The sequence below is a fragment of the Podarcis muralis genome, chromosome 14 (genome assembly GCF_964188315.1).
Source record: "Podarcis muralis chromosome 14, rPodMur119.hap1.1, whole genome shotgun sequence".
NCBI classification, from domain to species: domain Eukaryota; kingdom Metazoa; phylum Chordata; class Lepidosauria; order Squamata; family Lacertidae; genus Podarcis; species Podarcis muralis.
In genome coordinates, this window is record NC_135668.1 from 31,778,094 (window position 1) to 31,799,635 (window position 21,542).

Here is a 21,542-nt window from a genome sequence, read left to right on the forward strand (position 1 = left end):
GTAGCTTTGCTTCTCGCAATGAGGAAACCACCAGAAGGCCCTCAGCGCTGGACCTCAGTGTACGGGCAGAATGATGGGGGGTGGAAACGCTCCTTCAGGTATACTATGGGTCAACCATCCTGGCACCTTCTAGAGACTTTGGACTACACATTACACAAGACACCTCAGGTGGGAAGCTCCCCCTCCCCCAGACCCCCCAGAATCAGGGAATAAAATGTCCTGTATTGGCTGGGCAATATGCACTCCCTCATGCCCTCCAAGTCCCCCAATTTTCTAGGGACAGTTTCGGAATTACAAAAGCTTCTGATTTGATCCTGGAATGCCCCCCACCCGCAACTCAATTTGCACTGAGGTTTTTTTTCCTTTTCTCTGAAGCAAACTGTATGTGTGTGTCCATCAGAGAGAGAGGGGATGTTGCGTTTGGCTTTGGCTCCAGAAACACCCGCTGCTGGAATGCTGCACCCAAAATACTATCCCTCCCCACAAGGGAATTATTCAGCCATCATGATGGGGGGGGGGAGGTTCTCTATGACAACTTACAACTTGAAGAAAGAGCATGTGGTTAGCATGCAAAAGGACCCAAGTCCAGTCCCTGTTATCTCTAGCTAAGGGAGGATGGAAATAGCTCTCTGAATCTGGAGATCCTTTGGCATCTCGGCCTAACAGATTAGACCAGCTTGGAATACAACACACCATACTTTTGGAAGATCAGCTCAGCTGATCAGTAGGGCAGCTGAGACAGCATGGCGGTGAGGGATACCCCAAGTCTGATGGAGCCTGAGGGCTACCCCCACCTTCGTGGTCCTGTTGTCAGCACATACAACACCTCGAAGCACACCTGAACATTCATTTGTGCTGATAGCCTGTCTCCTCTTTTACGTAAAGACCAGCTTGCCAGCACAAGTTGCTGATGTGTCGTCCCCAACTACTTCCCTGAACAGGTAAGGGCCTCCGATAAGTTCACAACCTCCTTATACAAGTCAAGGAAAAGAGATTAAAGAGCAAGCAGTAAATCCAGCATGTGCAGCCCAGATTTTAACACAGATAAAAGCCTGGAGAATTTGGCAACAGCTGCGCTGTCCAAATAAGAAAAAGAGTTTTATCAGCACTCTTAACGCTTTGCGAAATCTCTCCTTGAAAACAATGGGGTTAGAATACCAGCTTTCCTGACTAAACAGATAGGTGACAAATGTCACGTTTGCAGTTCAGACCCCAAGCCAATTTGACTAGTGACTTTTTGACAGTAAACAGGGATTCTGACACTGCTGAAGTGGCCGTGTACTATTCATGAGGACTAGCTTCTTTTACAATATTTACACACACTCTGAAAACTTATAGCACATGGCTGGCTTCATATCCCAGCACTTCCACCTTCCCCTAATAGGAATGAATAGTGGATGGGCCTTTTCCATAGGAAGATAGGGCGCTTGGGACTCCTACACGCTTGGAAGCTGCAAGGGTTGGGAGACAGGGGGGAACCTCTCAGATAATTCCTATATATTTTGTTTGCCGTGCATTTGGACCTCTCTTAAGCAGTTTTGCATGATGGTCCCTGAGATCAAAGAGCAGCTGTCCATCAATGTTTGGATACAATCGGACACCATTTTGAATCAAGATGGTGGACTAAACCTTTCAAAACTACGCAGATTTTAGCCAATGGTTTCAAAACTGCACTGGTTTTAACCAGATTTCAAAGTTGCCCTGATGTTTGTTTTGTTTAGCTTATTTCACAGCCTTCCCAAGGAGCAACACTAGTACCTTATATTCAGCCATTGTGTTTGGACGTATTTTTGAGCACACTGACCGCTTATATTAACTGTATATGCTTGAAGTAGGATTGATGAATTATTCTTTATTGCTAACAGTAGCCAATGTTTCTTGTTTCTTTTGATTATGTTTGCAGTAAAAACAACAACCCCTTTTTAAGAGATAAGCAGAAACAAGGCGGTACACAATGTTACAAAAAACCAGTTTATTAACCCTTGCTACAGGTGAGTTAAGAGAACATTTCAACACAGCCAGCCTGCCCTTGACACAGCTGAGGAGCAGGGCCAGCCCAAGACATTTTGGCACTTGAGGCAAACCTCAAAATGGCATACCACCCATCAGGGAAGAAGGGATGAGTGACGATTTATATCAGGAACAAGGTGGGGAGGGAAGATCTACATTGGGAACAAGGGTGGGAGGAGACTAGCAGTGCATACTATTAGCCAAGGGGCCACTTTAGAGGTGGCATTGGGGGGATGCCAAGGAGAAGGTAAATCCAGTCTCCAAGGAGGGCACCACAGGGGGCAAAGCATTCCTCTGAGGCCAGGTCTGCTGCCCCTGTGGATCCTGCCACATGGGTGGGCCAGCCCCGCTGATGAAGTTCACACAGAGGGAACAGACACCTCACTGCAGCAGGGGCTGAGGACAGACTAGGAGCAACACCCCACAAAATAAAGAGAGGCACACATGACAGGAGGGGAGCCTTCAAGATCAACGGAGAAAATATAAACATATATTTCCCACCAGTATGTTCCACTCCCTCCCAAGAGTGGCTCAACCAACCTTCCCCAGCCCAGTGCAACGGAGAGGATGAGCACGTTTGGACCACCAGACTTCCACCATCTAACACATCTGAAAAACACGAAACACTCCTCTCTGTAGTAATTCCAAAGAACAGGTCCCAGGAACAGGCAGAGAAGGGAAGAGAGTCTTGTTATTCAGTTGCTTGCAAAACTGGGGATTTATTTGAAACATGGCAAGATGACTCGGGGCCGGCAGTGAGAGGGACTGTCCCTGCAAAATGCTCCACTGCTCAAGTTCTCCAGGACACCAGCGATGGAGGGCTGGCGGGCAGGCTGGCACTGATGCATGCAGAGCCCCACCAGGAGGGGGCAGCAGATTCGCCTCGAGCTCCACTGGAGCAAATGCACTATAGAGCAATCTCCGCAAGGCCTATTTTGGGAAGAAGACAGGCAGACAGTGAAATCCAGTTCAGCTTAAACTGGATGCACAAACAGGTAAGACCTTAGGGCAGGGATGGAGAGCCTGGGGTCCTCCAGAGGTTGTTGGACCAGAGCTCCCATTAGCCTGGTCCACCCCTGGCTGCTGGGAGCTGGTGTCCAAGAGCATCTAGAGGGCTGCATTCCTGCCTTACGGTGCAGTGGGAAACAGGACATCCTGCACTGAACTCTGGTATACATTTGGACATGGAGTAATAGATGACTGAGGAGGACTCAAATGTCTCTAGGAAAAAAGGTAGAGTGGCGATTCGACATTCATTTTGCATAATGTAGTATTCGCTAAGGTGCTGATTCCAGAGCCTCCAGAAGAGAAGCAGCCGAGCACTTTCACCTCTCTTTTTTATTTCCCTCTTTAAAATGTCATCAGTCAGAATCATAGCTGGATCTGCAGGTTACAGGGCAGAAGGATGGACACCCAAGCAAAACATGGCTCCCTCTTAAAAGAATTATTACAAGGTCTGCCCTGCAGCCACCGCCCCCCTGCTTGAGCAAACAGAGGTGTGTTGGGCTCCCTCCCCATGTGGGCTCTCAAGTCTGGTGAGGGCAACTTCCCACCCACAACCCTTAAGGAACGCATTTCCCTCACAGCCAGACTGCCGGGACACAGGGTCCACTGGACAAAGAGTTTAAAAGGCAAGGTAGGATCCTACATACTCTCGCCAACCTGTTCTCTACCTTTGATCCAAGCACACCTAGGAGCCCAGTGAGACGGGAAAAGAGAGGGGGGGAACTAGGGTGAGGAGACCCTGGAAGAGTCCAATGCTAGTAATGAATAATCAGAGCATAAGAGATCTTCTGAGGTCCAGAATGTACCGTAATTTTACACCTGTGTAGAGGCATTACCATGGCTTGCTCAACAAACCATGAGCTGCCCCACAGGCGATCCAAGAAGCCATGATTTATTTCATTTTCCAGCTGCTCTTGCCTTTGTCGCTTGGGGAACATCTGAGTTGGGTGAGGGGCTAAACATACCATAGTTAAAGAAAGGGTCTGGGCTCCCAGGCAATGCCAATCCACAGTTAAAACAAACCAAGGTTCGTCATCATGGGTTGTCGGCAGTAAACAAACCACAGTCGTGCTACTGGGCAGGGTTCATATATAACGACGAGTCATAGATTACTGTTACATGAGAATCTGGCTTTCTATTGGAACAGCACAGGAAGGACCCACATGCAAGGGTTTCTGATACTGCCTTGGGGGTAGGTGAGCTGGCCAGAGCAATCCCCCCACTTGCAGTAAAGATGCACAATGAAACTGGTTCACAAAGGCTGCCCAATCTAGCCGTCTCAGATTGGGGTAGCACAGAGGTAGGAAAAATATGGCTTTGAGGCCCACTTCCAGATTTCCTCTTCGCCTCCCGCCCCCATCTCCTGTATGCAGCACCAGCTGAAATCCAAAGGGGCACAGAGGCAGCTCCGAGGATTTGCTAATCAGGAGGGTGGCTCCAGAGAGATAATGGCAAACAGCCCTGCTGGGAAACTGGCTGATGTGTGCACTTCACTTCTCCGAAGCCAGTCCCAACAGGACTTACCGTTTCTCCTCTGGACGCAAGCAGAGGGGAAACAGTGCCCTTTCTGTGGACCCTCCTGACACACAGACTGCTGATGGATGACTGACCCAAGACCTTCGCCTTGACATGTCAAGTCCATTCATAGGATGAGTCACTCAACCAGGAGACACCAAGAGGAGAGGAGGGGGGAGGCCAGGTCTGCACACACCTGCCTGTCCAGGGTCTGCAATTTACACACAAACCCTCAAAAAATCTGGAGTGTTTGCAAATTGGTAAGTTAGATGCAGGAAATGCTTAGCGTTAATTGAACTCACCAGGGTGGCGGGAGGGAGGGAGGAATGGAATGTTTTCCCAAGCCTGCTTCCCCTGTTCAGGCTGAGCCCAATGATGCAACAGCAGAGTCCCAGCCACACACCCCTTTTATTAGGTGCTCGCTAAGCCTGGAACAGCACTGCCTGTTCCCACCTGGGGTGGGAACTTCCTCACTGCAGAGGTACTGGAACAAAACTCTGTGGTTGCCAAGGGTGGAAGAGAGGAACAGCCATTTGGACGACCCCTCGTGGGGTCTAGCTGTTGTCCAACTGCCCTTCTACTACACGGGCAGAGCTTATTGAAAATGAATGCACACAAATTAAGCATCCTGTGGGATGGGTCACCCTTAGACAATATATGGCTTAACATTTGTGTTGCAGGATCATTTCACGGAATGACAGTTTGAACCAAGGATGTCTGCATTCTCTCCCCCAACATATACCTAGGCATTCCTATGGGAACAGGAGCACCACATATGGAATCAAGTTCCCAGTGAAATTGGAAGCAGGGCGGGTGAATTACTCTCCCTGTACAGCTGGAGGCAAGCAGGTCCACAGACGTGCCCAAGACCTCCCACAAGAACCTGTGTCAGCCCTTCCAAACCCTCAAGGAGAACCCCGCCAAAGCATATCCTCACCCAGGTTACTGGAGTCCTTGGTAGCCCAGCACAGACAGTAATGTTGCATGAGCTGTTCGAGCAGTTCCTTCTCATCCAGAAACTCAAGTGCTTCTATCCTGGAAGGAAGAAGATAGGAAGGATAGCAGTAGACACACAGAGAGAGAGACCCCTACCTTCCAACCCAGCTTGGAGCAGAAGACAGCAGCAAGAGTAAGTGCTGGGTTGGACCCTACAAGATCTGGATTCAAATCCTGAAGCTCATGGGGCAGCAGTGAGCCAGACACTTTCGTACTCCACAAACCTTCTTTTCTGTTGTTGTTGTTGTTGTTATTTACTACCTACAGTGGTACCTCGCAAGACGAATGCCTCGCAAGACAAAAAACTCGCTAGACGAAAGGGTTTTTTGTTTTTTTGAGCTGCTTCGCAAGATGATTTTCCCTATGGGCTTGCTTCGCAAGACAGAAACGTCTTGCAAGTTTGTTTCCTTTTTCTTAACACCGTTAATACAGTTGCGACTTGACTTCGAGGAGCAACTCATAGAACACGGTGTGGTAGCCTTTTTTGAGGTTTTTAAAGACTTTGGTGATTTTTGAAGCTTTTCCAAAACTTTCCTGACACCGTGCTTCACAAGACGAAAAAAATCGCAAGACGACAAAACTCGCGGAATGAATTAACTTCGTCTTGCGAGGCACCACTGTAAAACAGTTTTCTTATGTTTTCAATTTTCCTTTCACCATTTTTACTGTAAGGCGCCTTGCTGAGGCTTGCCTTAAATGGTAAAGCCAAAATATATTCAATAAATTTATAAGTAAAAAAAAAAAAAGAGCAGTCAAGTACTACAACTCCCATTGGTGCAAGAGCGAGGAGGAGCTTACCTTCTGACATCATCTTTCGGCAAGCAATTGTAGGCTTTCATCATATCGATGGCATTTGCTGTTTCCCAGCCATTTTGCAGGAAACGTTCCTTCTGTGAAGGAAACCCAGTGAGAAGTATAAGCAGAAGGGCAGGTTCTCCATCAGGTGAGATGGAAGGAGGAGAAGCAGGGAGGGTGCAAACCTCTGGGCCCCAGGCGCACCCACCCTTTTAATACAATTTGGCAGGAACTTAAAATATATGATGCATCTTTGAAACTAAGGCTGCAGGTACATATTCCCTTCTCCCCAGCACAGGCACAGGCACTATCCAATAGACTCAAAAAGGACCATTGGGGTGGCAGGGGGAGGGAGTGATCTCAAACAGCACAGCGAAACCCAGAGGTAAGCATTATAGATTGTGCAAAAAAGGCCACCTCACCCACTCAGAACATCTGACCTGGGAATCCAGAGATCTGCAGTCATCCACACCAACCAGGCTGCACTTCCGACTCTGCAAGTTCTCAACCATGATCTGCCCAAATCGATCAGACATATTCACCTGGGGAGGGTACAAAAGACTGTCTGAAAGGGAGCTGGGAGAGAGGGTGCTCCTGCCTAAGAACCAGGACCCCCCCACACACACCTCTTATTCAGGGAGCAGGTGTGCACAGGGACTCACTCACATGCCCTCCTTTATCGCAGGAAGCACTCCAGCCCAGAAGTCTCAAATCCTTAGATCCACACACAACATTTTTCTTACCACCACGATTTGTGCAGCTGTTGCCCTCCAGTTCCCATAGTGCCCCCTCCCTCCTGCCCTCCCCCAACTGCCACCTGCACCTGAAGGACTGCCTTATTCTGAGGGGGGAGAAGAAGAAAAGGCAAGCGCTTTTTCTAAACAAGCAAGTTGTGTTTTCCATTCTTTTGTAACTTTTTTTTTAAAAAAAGCTCAATGCCTATTGTTGTAATAACCTTAGGTAAACCACTTTGTGAGGTCCACCTGAAAAGCAGTACATAAATTCTGCAAAGAAGAAAGAAAGCAAGAAAGCAAGAAAGCAAGAAAGCAAGAAAGCAAGAAAGCAAGAAAGAAAGAAAGAAAGAAAGAAAGAAAGAAAGAAAGAACCCCCCATTGCAAGCCCACTGCAGAAGTGTGGAGGTTGGTATCGTGTGCAGAACAGGGAAAGGGCCCTGGGAATTTTGACCCATTTCAGTCCTGTTGCACTCAGTCAGAAGTACTTTACATCCCACTTTGTGCAGATTTTTCAAAAAAGTGCACGAGAAGTCTGTATTACATCAGCAGGCATTTTGTATGTACTCTTTGTATAAAATATGCACCTTTGAATGCATCCTTCCAAACATTAAATTTTGCATGTATCTTTCTCCATAAAATACGCATTTTGGTGCACCAAAACAGCCTCACTAAATCCAGGCAATGAAAAGTTGTGATCTAATCCATAAGCAAGATGGAGGGGACATATGGAGATGTTTATGTTTTTCCTGTCCCAAACATGATGATGAATACAGGTGGGGCCCACAACTCCATTTAGACCAGCCGACCCCCAAACCTGCTGCCTTCCAGCTGTTTTGCACTACAACTCCCAATAGCTCCAAGCCAGTGCCGGTGAGTGGCAGTCTGAAACATCTGGCTGGCAAAAGCCGAAATACTTTTTACTATCACCAGCTGTGCCTGACAGGGTGCACAGAAGTTACAGAATGGTTTTAAAAAATAAAGCAAAGCACACATGGCAACAGGGTGAAAACCCTACACGAATGGCTGCTTCCTGAGCATCTTAACCCTGGAATGCTCTGAATGCTGATGGGATCTGATGGGAAAGCAGCCAGCTCCAGTGGATCAGTAGAAAGCTTTCCTTCAACTGCCACCTCCGTCTGAATTCACAGCCAAAGCTGGCATATCAAACCTCTCATCTGCATTTCCGCCCTCACTCAGCAACCAGCAGTTTCTCCTTTTCATGTGGACTTGGCTTGCTGCTCAGCTACTCCCCCCACCCCCCTGCTCCATTCAAGCTGCCAAAGCCACAGAAAACACAACATGATTAACGTTCCATAAAGTTACATAAGATTGCTCACAATGCGGGTTCCTTGAGTTTGGCCACCTCTGACTCAGCAGCTGTTTTGCTCAGCATACACATATATACATTATACATTATACATTATACATATACATATACGTATACATATATTGAGCCCTGCACTTAAAACGGACTCCACTGGTGTGTTGGGGGTGAGTGAGTGGGTGGGGACACAAAACAAACAAATAACTGGGCAGAAACAGAATTGGTCTCCAATTGTTCTGGGGCACCGGCCTTCAGAAACTCTGCAGTCTCTCAGAGGTAAATCCTTAACCCAAACCTTTGCTGGAATGCCTGCACTTCTGTAGTCCCACTGAATTAAATTACAGTATTTCATTTATAAATTGCAGCTCGTAACGCATTCCAAAGTGATTTACAGTGGAATCAAAACATATCAAAACAGCTTCATATATAAAAACTGTCAAAGCAATTGTATACATATAAAAAATAGGAAAAATACATTATACACACACACACAGTTTAACATCAACATGAGCGTATACATAAAACCAATTCAAATCCAATAATGATACCAACTGGGATAAAGATCTCCATTTAGAAGCTTGCAGGAAGAGGAATGCCTTTGGCAGGCACCTAAAATGCAATCAAGAAAATGCCTGTCTTGCTCAAGTTCCAAGGGGCAGGAGCCACCAAGCTAAAGGCTAGATTCTGACACTGTGCTCAATGGACACCTCCAGGTAGGATGGGATGTGCAGAATGCAGGGATCCATTGTGCAGGCAGAGGCTGAGACGGCCTTTGAGGTTCATTGTTTTCAGTAGGTCTACTTTGAGTGTGACTAGCATTGGATACCACCCATGGCCAAAAGCACAGAGCATCCTATCTCTCTCTCTCTCTCTCTCCCTCTCTCCCACCATTCCCGCTTTCTGAGTTTCAAATGAGGGATTAGTACTTGAGGCCCTTGCCATAGTGAGGAGCATAGGAAGACTACCACTGCTTGGGCTTACCTGCTCGTAGTTGATAAACATGGCGGTCTGGAACATGCCAGCCACCCACTTGAGGAGGTTCGCAGAATGGTCTTGGGTCATATAGATCAGGACGCATTCTGCCAACAGGAGAGTTGGCAAACTTTTAAGTTGGGGAGGGGGAAGAGAGAGGGAGGGGAAGAGAACAAGATCAGTATACATACATGGTGGACTATATATACATATAATCCTAGAACTGTAGAGTTGGATGGGACCCAATTCAATCCCTTGCAATGCAGGAATTGCAATGCTCTCTGTGTGTGTATTTTCTCCTCTGGTATCCCAGAATTTCAAGAGCATCAGAGAAGGACAACACAGAAAGCTGCCTTTTACCAAGCCACACCACTGCTTGGTAAAGGTAAAGGGGCCCCTGACCATTAGGTCCAGTCGTGGCCAACTCTGGGGTTGCGGCGCTCATCTCACTTTATTGGCCGAGGGAGCCAGCGTACAGCTTCCGGGTCATGTGGCCAGCATGACTAAGCTGCTTCTGGCGAACCAGAGCAACGCACAGAAACACCGTTTACCTTCCCGCCGGAGCGGTACCTATTTATCTACTTGCACTTTGATGTGCGTTCAAACTGCTAGGTTGGCAGGAGCAGGGACCAAGCAACATGAGCTCACCCCGTCATGGGTATTCGAACCGCCGACCTTCTGATCAGCAAGTCCTAGGCTCAATTCCAGCAGTAGTCCAGACAGAAGGGGTCTTTCCCAGCCCCACCTGGGGATGATGGGGGTTGTAATCCAAAATTTCCAGAGGGCACCAGGTTGGAGGGAAAGGCTGGTCTACACCAAGCTATCCAGGGCTCCAGCAACAAGGAGGTGAAAAGCTGTTCACTCTAAAAGTGTCCAACAAGCTGTGTGATTCAGGGGAAGGGGAAGAAGAGTGAGGTGTTTTCAGCTTGGCTCCAGAGAAGCAGACACGGAGCAATGGATCCAAACTACAAGAAAGAAGATTCCACCTAAACATTAGGAAGAACTTCCTGACAGTAAGAGCTGTTCGACAGTGGAATTTGCTGCCATGGAGTGTGGTGGAGTCTCCTTCTTTGGAGGTCTTTAAGCAGAGGCTTGACAGCCATATGTCAGGAGTGCTCTGATGGTGTTTCCTGCTTGGCAGGGGGTTGGACTCGATGGCCCTTGTGGTCTATTCCAACTCTATGATTCTATGAAGAGCCTTAACACAGCTGTTAGAGCATCTGCTTTGCAGACAGAAGGCCTCTGGTTCAATCCCCAATGACATCTTCAGGTAAACATTAGGAAAGACTCCCTGCCTGAAACCCTGGAGAGCCACTGTCAGTCAGGGCAGACAATACTGAGCCAGGTGGACCAATCCAAGTGGATAGCTCAGTTGGTTAGAGCGTGGTGCAGATAACCTTCCCTGCAAGTTACGTTCACATAGAAATAAAGCAAATCGGCAGAAAGGGGTCTCTGCCTTCTGATCAGCTGTTAAGAACGTGGTGTAGCAGCAGTAGGAGGAAGGGGTCAGCTCAGCTCCCTCTCCTCTCTCCATTAGCCCAGCAAGGCAGAAACTGCCCACCCACCACTCCATCAGCATGACTCAAACCAATGAGTAATCTCTTTGCTTGCAGGGCTGCTTTCAGATACTGACAGCAACAGGCAAAACCAACTGCTAGGAGCCAAAGGAATTCTATATGGAGGCTGGGTGGGCAGGTGGGGGAGAAAAGAGTGAGAGGAAAGGTGTGGGAAAGCAGGAAGAATGTAAGGGTTCTGCTGGATCAGGCCAAAGGGGGTCCAGATAATCCAGCATTCTGTTCTCACAGTGGCCAACCAGATGCCCCAAAGCGAAACCCCCATGCAGGCCCTGAGCTCAAGAGCAACTCTCCCCTCCTGCGATTTCCAGCAACTGGTATTCAGAAGCATTGCTGCCTCCTGCTGTGGAGGCAGAGCACAGGGTAGCCTTACCCTGCGTGAATTGTAGCTCCACGCTGCTTATGTTGCCTACAGACACATTTCTGCTCAGTCTGTAGTCTGCACACCATAATGATCTGGAAATCCTATCTCTGTTCACCTCCTGAGGTCCACAGAGAAGCCCAAACCATGAAAGGGCATTTTTTAGTTGAGGGCACATCCCCCTAGCAGAAAGGAGAGGGGGTGGAGAAGAGAGGATTTGATTCACCTCTCAGCCTTATGGGAGGGCAACTTACAGCAGTATCTAAAACAGAAATCAGAGGCCGGGAAATAGCCTCTGCAGATATATGCACGCCTTGCTAGGATGGCAACAGAGCAAATAGTCATCGGACCCAAGAAACGCAGTCAGAGCAACCTGACCCCAGGGCAATGTAACTACACGCATTCCAGCAGACACAATCAGTAGCCTGGAAAACGTAAATCACCTGGATCAGGACAGCCAGGCTCCTTTAAGTCTCAAAACTGAAGCAGCAAGAACCACAAACATGTCCTGCTTGACACTGTTGTAGTAAAACTCAATGCTGCATTGCAGCCTTTGGCAACCTGGTGCCCTCCAGATGTTTTGGACCACGATTCCCAGCAGCACACCTGTGCTGACTGGGGCTGCTGAGAGCTGTAGTCCAGGCAGGGCGGGGACAAGGTTGGCAAAGGCTGCTGCACTGAAACAATTTTCTTACACTCTGTGTATCTGAACAACATCCACAGCTTTTAAAAACCAGGCTGAATCACCAGTGTTAGAAATTGAGATATGAAAGCTGGGCACTAAATGGCACCTTAAACCTAGGTTATGGGCCCAACAACGGAATGTCTAAGCACACTGTTTCCTTATAACAAGAATACAAAGCTGAATGAACTGCAGAAATGAATGAACTGCAGGTAAAATATTGTGTTCATTTTTCACATGGTCTAGTCCTTTCCCTGCCCCACCCCCCTAATATTCTTAAGAGAGTCTCTTATCCAGTCTTCAGAGAGTAGCTGGAAGTGGGGGGACAGAAAAAGGCCCTCCTTTCCTTCCACCCTGCAGTTTTAATCTGAAATCTTAGGTGCAGTACTGCACCCAGAGCTCAGAAACTGCTCGCGCTAATGAAATTCCCTGTCGCAAAATGCACCTAGAACAATGGGAGTTTTGAACACTGTGAATTGCTACCTCCTAGGCGGCACATTACCCAGAACGTTCCCAGAAGCCTTTGCACTCCAGTCTTACTGTGGATCCATGTTGCATTTCTTCAGCTTTTCCTCTAGTTTGGGCAGCTCTCGGAGATCCGCACCAACAATGGCGTAGCGGCTGGAGTCCAGGCTATGAGCATCTGTAGAGGAAGCAGCGGTTAAAGCCCTTTCATTTATCACTACTTGCCCAAGGCAAGCAAAAAATGAAAATCACAGTTAGGTGACCAGCGAGAGGAACTTTGCAGATGTTGCTGCTTTCTCTCCCTCCGAGGCCACAAATGCCTGCATTAGGGAACTGTTTTAATGGGCTTGTTTTACTGCACACTTTAACTGTCAATGTTTAATGTTCTGACAGGATGGTTTTTAAATTTTGTGTATTTATACGTGTTGGAACGGCAAGTAAGTGGGACATAAAATGGATGATGATGATACAAGGCAGCTAAAATTTGTGGACTAGTATTTAAAAGGCTGACTTAAATGCTCTCATTTCTCCAAACCCAACACATCAAAGCTGTAGCACTTTTAAAGATTTGGGGGATTTTACGGTCGTGACATGGCACTAAATTGCTTTCACAAAAGCAAACGTCATTGACTGCTGAAAAATATTATCTGGTGATGGGATTTAAAGAGAGATTGGAAAAAACACATCTCATCCAGAGGCATGAGTGGTATTTTCCAAGGATACCAAGGGTGGCAAATTTCGAGTTCTTAGGAACCTGGATGTACCTGGAATTCTCCCATTCTTGCCTTACACCAGCCTTCTCCAACATGGTGCCCTCCAAATGTGGCTAAACCACAACTCCTACCAGACCCAGGAAGCATGGTCAATGGCTAGGGATGATGGGAGTTGCAGTTCATCAACATTTGGAGATCCAGAGGCTCCCCATACCTGTTCTACAACTGATAGACACTTCTCAATCATTTGTAATCTACCCGGTTAAACATTTAAAAGCACACACAAATACAATAATCTAAGTTTTAAAATAAATTTAAAATCCCCTGCCAGGCTATCCCTAGCTACCAAAAGCCCGCCAGCAGAAAACCGCCTTCCAAAGAGGACCAGGCATCAATGCTCTCCAGATGCTGCTGTGAGAGCCAGTGTGGTGTAGTGGTTAAGAGCGGTAGATTTGTAATCTGGGGAACCGGGTTTGCATCTCCGCTCCTCCACATGCAGCTGCTGGGTGACCTTGGGCCAGTCACACTTCTCTGAAGTCTCTCAGCCCCACTCACCTCACAGAGTGTTTGTTGTGAGGGAGGAAGGGAAAGGAGAATGTTAGCTGCTTTGAGACTCCTTCGGGTAGTGATAAAGCGGGATATCAAATCCAAATCTAAACTCCAACTCCCATTAGTCCTAGCCAGTATGCCCAAAAGCTAGGCATGATGGGATTTGGAGTCAAATGATGTCTGGAGAGACATGAGTTCTTCATCCCTGCTCAAGGGGAAGCAGCTCCCCTCGAGAAATTTCCAGCAAAGCAAGGAGAAAATTCACATCTTCATTCTTTCCTTCAGTTAGATACGGAGATGTTGTCAAACTGCTGGAAAGCTTGCTTTCAGAGTAAAACAACAACAACCTTGCTTGTGAGATGAAAGCCTGCTCCTCAAGAGTCCATACTCTAGACTGGTGCTGTGCTTGATGAAGCAAGAAGACTGCCCTGGAACCAGGAAGCAACCTAACCATTTGGGGCTCACGGAGCAGAAAGATGCAGCAGGGCAGGAAAGGTGTCGGAGGAGATTTCGTCAGCTGAAGCAGGAGAGAGCAGAGCACCCGTAGCAAGAGAGGCAACACGGTCGAGGTGATTGGAGGTTTTTAAACAGAAGTTGGATTGCCATCTGTCAGGGATGTTTTCACTGTGATTTCTGCATTGCACAGGGTTGGACTAAAATACCCTTAGGGATCCCTTCCTAGTCTACTACTATAAGATTCTATATGAGCTTCCCCCCAGACTACCAGCTCAATTCTGAAACTAGGTTTCTGAAACTCTCTGATTGGCAAAACATTCCTGAAGAGGCTAGGGAAGACCATTTGGGGTTTCTGTAAGATGAAATGGCAAGTTCCTCATCAGGGCAGGAAAGGAGAGGGAGTCTGGCTATCAAGCCAGGGCATTTGGGGAGGGCAGGTGGAGAACATTTCCCAGTTTAAATTTTCCCGCAGAAAATTTCCCGCTTCATTACTAACAATGAAAGGATATTGATTGCAAATACTATAAAATATTGGAGAAATCTGGCAGTTTCCAAGTCCCCTAGTCTCCAGTGGTGGCAATAACCCCAGCAAGGCAAAACTGGGGAGGGGGGCAGTATGAGCACAGAACAAAATCATAAGATGGTGATATGATAGTCATCTTCAAATAACTTACGCCAAAACTACCAGTTCAATTCTGAAACTAGGTTTGTTGTTAGAGGGATGCTCTTTCAGAGTTATGCCTCTCTAACGTCTGAAACCTCCCTCCGATCTCCCACCTGCCATGCATCACCACTGGCCAGTTTTTTTAGCCGTTAACTCTTGGACTCATTTGCCTGAGAAGCCAAAACAAGATAAAGCAGCCTTAGCAACTAACGGACAACGCTGTCAAGGGCAGCACAGATCTATTGGGCGACACCCAATGAAGCATGCGGAGGAAGGCTCCTGCCATCAACGGAGGCGGAGGAAGGTAACGGCTGTCATTCCCGAAAGGCTTTCCTTTCCTAGGCAGCAAAAGAACAAGCAAGCGGCAGAGAATTATAAGCTCAATGTCAACCCACTGTGCAGCAGCTGTGAAAAATAAAGCAAATTCCATGCTACGGATCATTAGGGAAGGAACTGAAAATAAAACTGCCAGGGTTTGTGATGCTCTTATACAAATCCATGGCATGGCTGCATTTGGAATATTGGGTACAGTACAGTTCTGGCCACCTCACCTAAAAAATAATCTTGCAGAGTTAGAAAAGTGCAACCAAAATGATCAAGGGGATGGAGATACTCTGCTGTGAAGAAAACTTGGAGTATTTGGGACTTTTCAGTTTAGAGAAAAGGCAAATAAGAGGCGACATGGCGTAAGTTTAAAAAGTTATGTATGGCATGGAGAAAGCGCGTGGAGAAACGTCTCTCTACCTCTCTCATAACACTGGCACTGAATGTTGGAAGGCGCAGGACGAATGCCAGAGACGTCACTTCTTCATGCAGCACATAGTTAAACTATGGAACTCACTGCCACAGGAGGCAGAGACTTTAAAAGAGGATTTAAAAGAGAATTAGACAAATTCATGGAGGAGAAGGCTGTCAGTGGCTATTCGCCACGATGGCTCGGCTCGGCTCTGCTCCCACAGCCGGAAGCACCTGTTCCTGATGGGGGGAAAGGAAGGGTGGAAAGAGCACTCTTGTGCCCCAATCCTGCTTGCAGGTTTCCCACAGGCATCTTGTCAGGCCGCTGTAGAAATAGGATGCTGCACTAGATGGGCCACTGGCATGATCCAGCAGCTGTCTTCTTATGTTCTTAAACTGTTAGGAATGTGGGGGGAGAGGAGAGACAGGAAGTCCCAGCAGAAGCCTAACATTCCTAGTCAAGAGTGTGCCAGTACCTTTCAGCAAGGGGCAAAGAGCAGTTTTTTAACAGGCTGATTCAAGGAGCAGCAAATATGGGTTGGCAAGAAAGCTAGGCAAAGAAAAGGTTAAATGCAATACAAGTGCATTTTGTGAAACGTTGAGAAGGTGCCCACATAGCAGAATAGAGTGAGGAGGTGGTAGCGGCTTTAGAAATGCCATCTTGCTTTACCGATGGATTTTTAAGATGACTCACCCATTAGAAGAGACTCCCCTGAATGGCTTTCCATAATTGGTTTTGACAAGGGAGGTTTTGATCTGTGGGAGAGAAGGACAAAAAAAAGGAAAAGAAGGAAAAGGAGTCAGCGAGTCGTTGCTGGTGGAAGCTGCAAAGAGAGGGAGGCCGTGTGTGCCCCCTGCTGGAAAGAGATCACTAGGCCTGACTGCTGCAGAGCCCAGTCTCTTGTGTGATCACACCATCTGGGCAGTAAGATGCATTGTTCCATCTAGCTCAGTACTGTCCACACTGACTGGCAGCAGCTCTCCAGGGTGTCAGAAAAGGTTCTCTCCCAGCCCTCCCTGGAGATAGCAGGAACTGAACTTGGGGCCTTCTGTATGCAAAGCAGATGCTCCAACCATTGAGTCACATCCCTTCCTCTACTGCAGGGAAGAAGGGAAGAAAGGTCCATTCAGGGGGTGCTGTCCAGGAAAGGGTAGGCAAGCAGGGATTGGCTCCTGGACACACTGAGACATTTCCCTTCTCATATTGCAAAAATACATGCCCCTGCTTTCTGCATTGCAGGGGATTGGACTAGATGATCCTTTGGTTCCCCTTTGAACTCGACAATTCTATGATTCTGTGTGTGTCTGAAACTGACAAGGAGCAGTTCTCAGACTGCGCAACATCAGGCAAGCTCTTTCCACAAGTTCCTTTCAGATACTTTGCTTAAAGCGAAGGCTTGGGTCTGCTGCACCTTGTTCCCCACAGTGCAGCCTAATACTCTTCAGGGAAAAAGGCTTGATATTTTTCAGAACTATATTTGCATGCCAAAGTAATCTCAGCCCTTCACAGTTGCACAGTCCCATACCTTTTTTTCATCCTTGCCCCACCCCCCAATAGGCAAGACCATGTAACAATTTAACCTGGCCTTTGAAGCCCGAGAAATACATATTTTAGGACCTACCCTATTCTCTTGACTATATTTAACAGATTTTAATACTGTTATTTTAAATTATTGTAACTGAGCCTGGGACTACATGGTGAAGGGTAGGTAAAAAACCTAAAATGATAATGATAGTTGTTATTTTTTGAAGGGCGGCACTGACGCTTCATGACTAGTAAGAGTTGGCCCCAACTTTTCTTCTCAAAACCGAAAAATATGTTCATCTCAGTCAAAAGCACACACCCAGGCACTTACTTGATGTTGTGGATTTTCCTTGTGACTATAGATGGGAAGTCAACTTCAAAATATTTTATTGGAAGCAGATTCTCATCCTGAAAGGGATGGGGGGAGGGGAGAAATCAGACGTTCAGCTCATGAAGAGGCACACAATTCAGCTCCTCAGTTATGTCCCAGGTCAGTAGTTTTTAAGCTGTCTACTTTTTAGAAACCCTTTCCACACTGACACACTGAGGAAGCTTTGTGTATGTTCTAGAGCAGCATTGCCCAACCCAGTGTTCTGCAGGTGTTTTAGACCACAACTTCCACCAGCTCCAGCACCACAGCTATGTTTTGGACTACAGTTCTCATTTGCACCAGCCAGAATGCCTACTTTGGACTACAAATCCCATCACCCCCAGCAAGCAGGGCCACATTTTGGACTGCAGCTCTCATCAGATGGGGATTACAGTCCAGACGACGACGAAGAAGAAGAAGAAGAAGAAGAAGAAGAAGAAGAATTTATTTCTACCCCGCCCATCTGGTTGGGTTTCCCCAGCCACTCTACGGGAAAAGCATCAGGACACCATCTTGTTGTGGGAAACTGAGCTACACTTCTTCGTCGTGCATGGTGCAAGCCCAGCCTGTTAGCCTTGAGATTCCCCCCACAGGAACCAAACTCACCTGGAGCTACAAATGCAAAGAAGAAGAGCAACAATGAGTGGGCAGGCCATCTCTCAGCAGACCATGCCCCCATTAATAACACCGAGGAACCAGACTGAAATACACTGCCCTGGGTTGTTTTACTAGATACAGTGGTACCTCGGATTAAGAACTTAATTCATTCTGGAGGTCTGTTCTTAACCTGAAACTGTTCTTAACCTGAAGTACCACTTTAGCTAATGGGGCCTCCTGCTGCCGCTGCGCCACCACTGCACGATTTCTGTTCTCATCCTGAAGCAAAGTTCTTAACCCGAGGTAATATTTCTGGGTAAGCGGAGTCTATAACCTGAAGCGTATGTAACCTGAATCGTATGTAACCCGAGGTACCGTAATAGTAGCCCAGAAACAAAAATACTTTTATAAGTGACCACTAGAGGCTCCCCTGGAGCTATAAAATTCCTTCTTTGCACTTACGTTAACAATGCATAATTTCTCACCTTTAATTTCCAGAACAGAGTGTCCATGCCAGCCCCCAGGTTGATAATTTGGCAGTTGCATTCAGTCTTTTGCAAGAAAGCCTTAAGTAAGCGGCCAACTCCCTGGACACGGGCATAATACCCTAACAGAAAAACAGTACTGTAAGAATCAGACAATGCTAACCAAGAGCTGACAGAGTATCTCTGCCAATTCTGAGTACATCTTGCAAAATGTTGTCATAGCTGTAAGAGAAAATAACAACACCTGCTGTGGTCCAACAGACATGTTGGTCCAACATACAGTCTTAGCGGCAAGTCCTGGCAGATCTGCTCCCTGCCTTACAGGCCTTTTTCACCTAGCCTCGGAGGGCAGGACCCTGACTACAGCTACAAAGGTTGAAGCTGCTGAACAGACTCTTGGGCTGGTGTGATGTTTAGGGTGCACTGTTTGGGGGGGGGTGTTGCTGTTGCTTTTCTGTATCTTTATTTTATATCTTGTTTTGATTTATGTGAAAATTGTTCAGTTTGGTTGTGTATTATTTAGTGTTTATGACTGCTTTTGTTATGTTTTAATTATGTATTTTGTTTTCATGTTGTAAGCCGTCTTCAGTATGGGTTGAATTGTGGAAAGGCAGTATACAAATAGAGTATGTATGTTTGTGGCTCAAGTTTGCATACAAACTTACCACGGCTGATTTCAGGTGCCTTCCTTTCTTTTGGCAGCCTCACAAAATAATCAAGGTAAGGATCCTTCCAGTAGCCCACGTTTACTGCATATCTGCCCAAGGGAAAGAGAAAGGCCCTCTTAACAAGGCTGGAATCCACGGTCAGTCAAAACTATAATTCTAGAGGATGTGGACTTTGATCTAATCTATGAAGGGGATTCTTATGTTCTTATTACTTTACTGAAAGCATTTTAATTCCTCTCTTTAGCCATTTTTTAAAAAAACCTCCCAGAGCAGGGCGAGGCCCATTATTTACATCATAGGAGCCTACACAACACGAAACACTGTTGCTGTATGTAGGTGGTTTTTTTTAATCTTATATTTTGGAAATGTACATCCAGGTTTTTTATCCTTTAAATTTTTTTTGGGGGGGGCCAAGAGAGTGGGGCCCTAAACTATAGCTTGTTTAGCTTATGCAGTGGTATCTCATTTTACGGACTTAATCCGTTCCGGAAATCCGTTCTTAAACCAAAACCATTCTTAAACCGAGGTGTGCTTTCCCTAATGAGGCCTCCCGCCACTGGTGCCCTTCCACCATTCAGATTCCATTCTTAGACCAAGGTAAAGTTCGCAAGCCAGGACACTACTTCCAGTTTTGCAGAGTCCATAAACCAAATCGTTCGTAAACAGGACTGTTCTTAAACCAAGGTACCACTGTACATAAATCCAGCACTAGGTGCCATCACTGGAGATTGAACTTGGGACCTTCTGCATGCATAGCAGATGGTCTACCACAGAGCAACAGTTCTCCATACCAGTGGCGTAGCGTGGGGGGTGCAGGGGGGGCCGGCCGCACCGGGCGCAACATCTGGGGGTTTGGGTTAGGGGGCGCAAATCCACGGGTTAGGGGGTACAAATTACTTGCCTTGCCCCGGGTGCTGACAACCCACGCTACGCCACTGCTCCATACCAAGCCATCTCTTTTTTCACTCATACACATACCTCTCATTTTGCTTAACGCCCCTACTAATGATAACAATACAATAAGCCCGGGGAGGTGCTCTTCTTCTGCAACGAGACAGCGAAGAGCATCCCCAGGGGTGACGTCATGGGCCTGATCCGACCTGGTTCCCCTTGGCCCCGCCCCGTTCCCCTGAGGTGGGAGGGTCGTTGAAAGGAGTGGGCGTGGCTCCCGAGGCTCCTCCCTCGCTCGCTCACCGCTTGCAGAGGGAGGCGTCGTCGCAGGTGCCCCTCACGGCCTCGTCGCTGATTTCCACGTCCCGGGAAGTGCTCGCCATCGTCGGCCGGAGAGCAAGTTTGGATCAGGTCAAGAGAGAAGAAGAGCACGAGCTGCCCATGCCTGGGCCGCCGCCACCGCTGCACCCCTCAGAGCACCGCTTCCTCACCTGCCAGCAACGGCCTTGCACATTGGCTCACGCCTGCGCGGTTTCTATTGGTCGACGGAGACGGGTCAAGGTTCCTTGCTCACCCCCTTGTCGCCGCTGCACTTTCCATTGGGCAGAGGCTTTGTCAGTTCCACACCGGAACCAATCAAGGTTGGGAAGTGCCGCCGGGAGGGTCGCAGGACTTGCCGGGAAATGTAGTCTCTCGCTCAGAGGGCGGAACCGTCGCCAGTGTTTTGACAGCTCCACGGTGGATTTAGCCAATGAGGACAGACACTAGATACTGTGGGAATTGTAGTCTCTCGCGATACGGGGCTAGTCATCCTCCACATCTCGAATGGAAAAAGTCAGGTGTCAATGTAAAAGAGGTGCTATTTACTCAGCTGTTCAAATTGCCCAAGCACAGAAAGTCTGATAAGCTTTTGGCACCAACCTACTTATTCACCCAACCTTTGGGTTGAACCCGTGCCACTGCTCTTCACGAAAATACCTACTTGGTTCCCACCCACTTTATTTGTTACTGATAAGATTGTACGATTTCGTTGTGTTTTTTCCCCTTACCCCACTTCTTAATTATTTCGAAATGAAAAGCAGTAACCTAGTATAAGTAATGGTTGGATAGTGTTTTCGAGGTTACCAGCATGAGTTTGACCAAACTGCAGGAGGTAGTGGAGGACAGAGGTGCCTGGCATGCTCTGGTCCATGGAGTCACGAAGAGTCGGACACGACTAAACGACTAAACAACAACAAAGTATAAGTAAATAAATAGCACTTATTCCTCCTGTCGTCCTCAGTGTTTAGCTTTTATATATATATATATATATATAGTTGTTTTAAATTCTTCTTAATGCTGTAACCCACCCAGAATCTTAGGGTGAAGGACGGACAATAAACAAATTATTAATAGTAACATTTATATTTCACCTTCTATCCTCCATGGGGATCAAAGTGGCGTACATGATTTACCC

General features: G+C 47.3%; 2 protein-coding genes across 2 annotated transcripts in view; both read right to left on the reverse strand.

Moving 5' to 3' along the window:
* The window catches only part of SLC5A11 (solute carrier family 5 member 11), a 342,594-nt gene that overhangs the window by 229,599 nt on the left and 91,453 nt on the right, over positions 1–21,542 (reverse strand). The window lies entirely within an intron of this gene.
* LCMT1 (leucine carboxyl methyltransferase 1) lies at positions 1,958–20,633 on the reverse strand. Its single transcript, XM_028705935.2, has 11 exons — positions 20,390–20,633; positions 19,193–19,284; positions 18,528–18,649; positions 17,407–17,483; positions 16,245–16,306; positions 12,509–12,611; positions 9,361–9,481; positions 6,762–6,863; positions 6,325–6,416; positions 5,468–5,565; positions 1,958–2,940 (listed from the first exon to the last, which is right to left on the reverse strand). Exons 1-11 carry the CDS (start codon positions 20,467–20,469, stop codon positions 2,918–2,920), a joined length of 972 nt encoding a protein of 323 aa, XP_028561768.2. The 5' UTR covers positions 20,470–20,633; the 3' UTR covers positions 1,958–2,917.

Coding starts and splice junctions, on each gene's coding strand:
- LCMT1 (XM_028705935.2), bottom strand. CDS start 20,469: ATGGCGAGCACTTCCCGGGACGTGGAAATCAGCGACGAGGCCGTGAGG. Junction 18,650..19,192: donor GGCACCTGAAATCAGCCGTG/GTAAGTTTGTAT, acceptor TTTTTCTGTTAG/GGTATTATGCCCGTGTCCAG. Junction 6,864..9,360: donor TGTTTATCAACTACGAGCAG/GTAAGCCCAAGC, acceptor TACCCTCCCCAG/GTGAATATGTCTGATCGATT.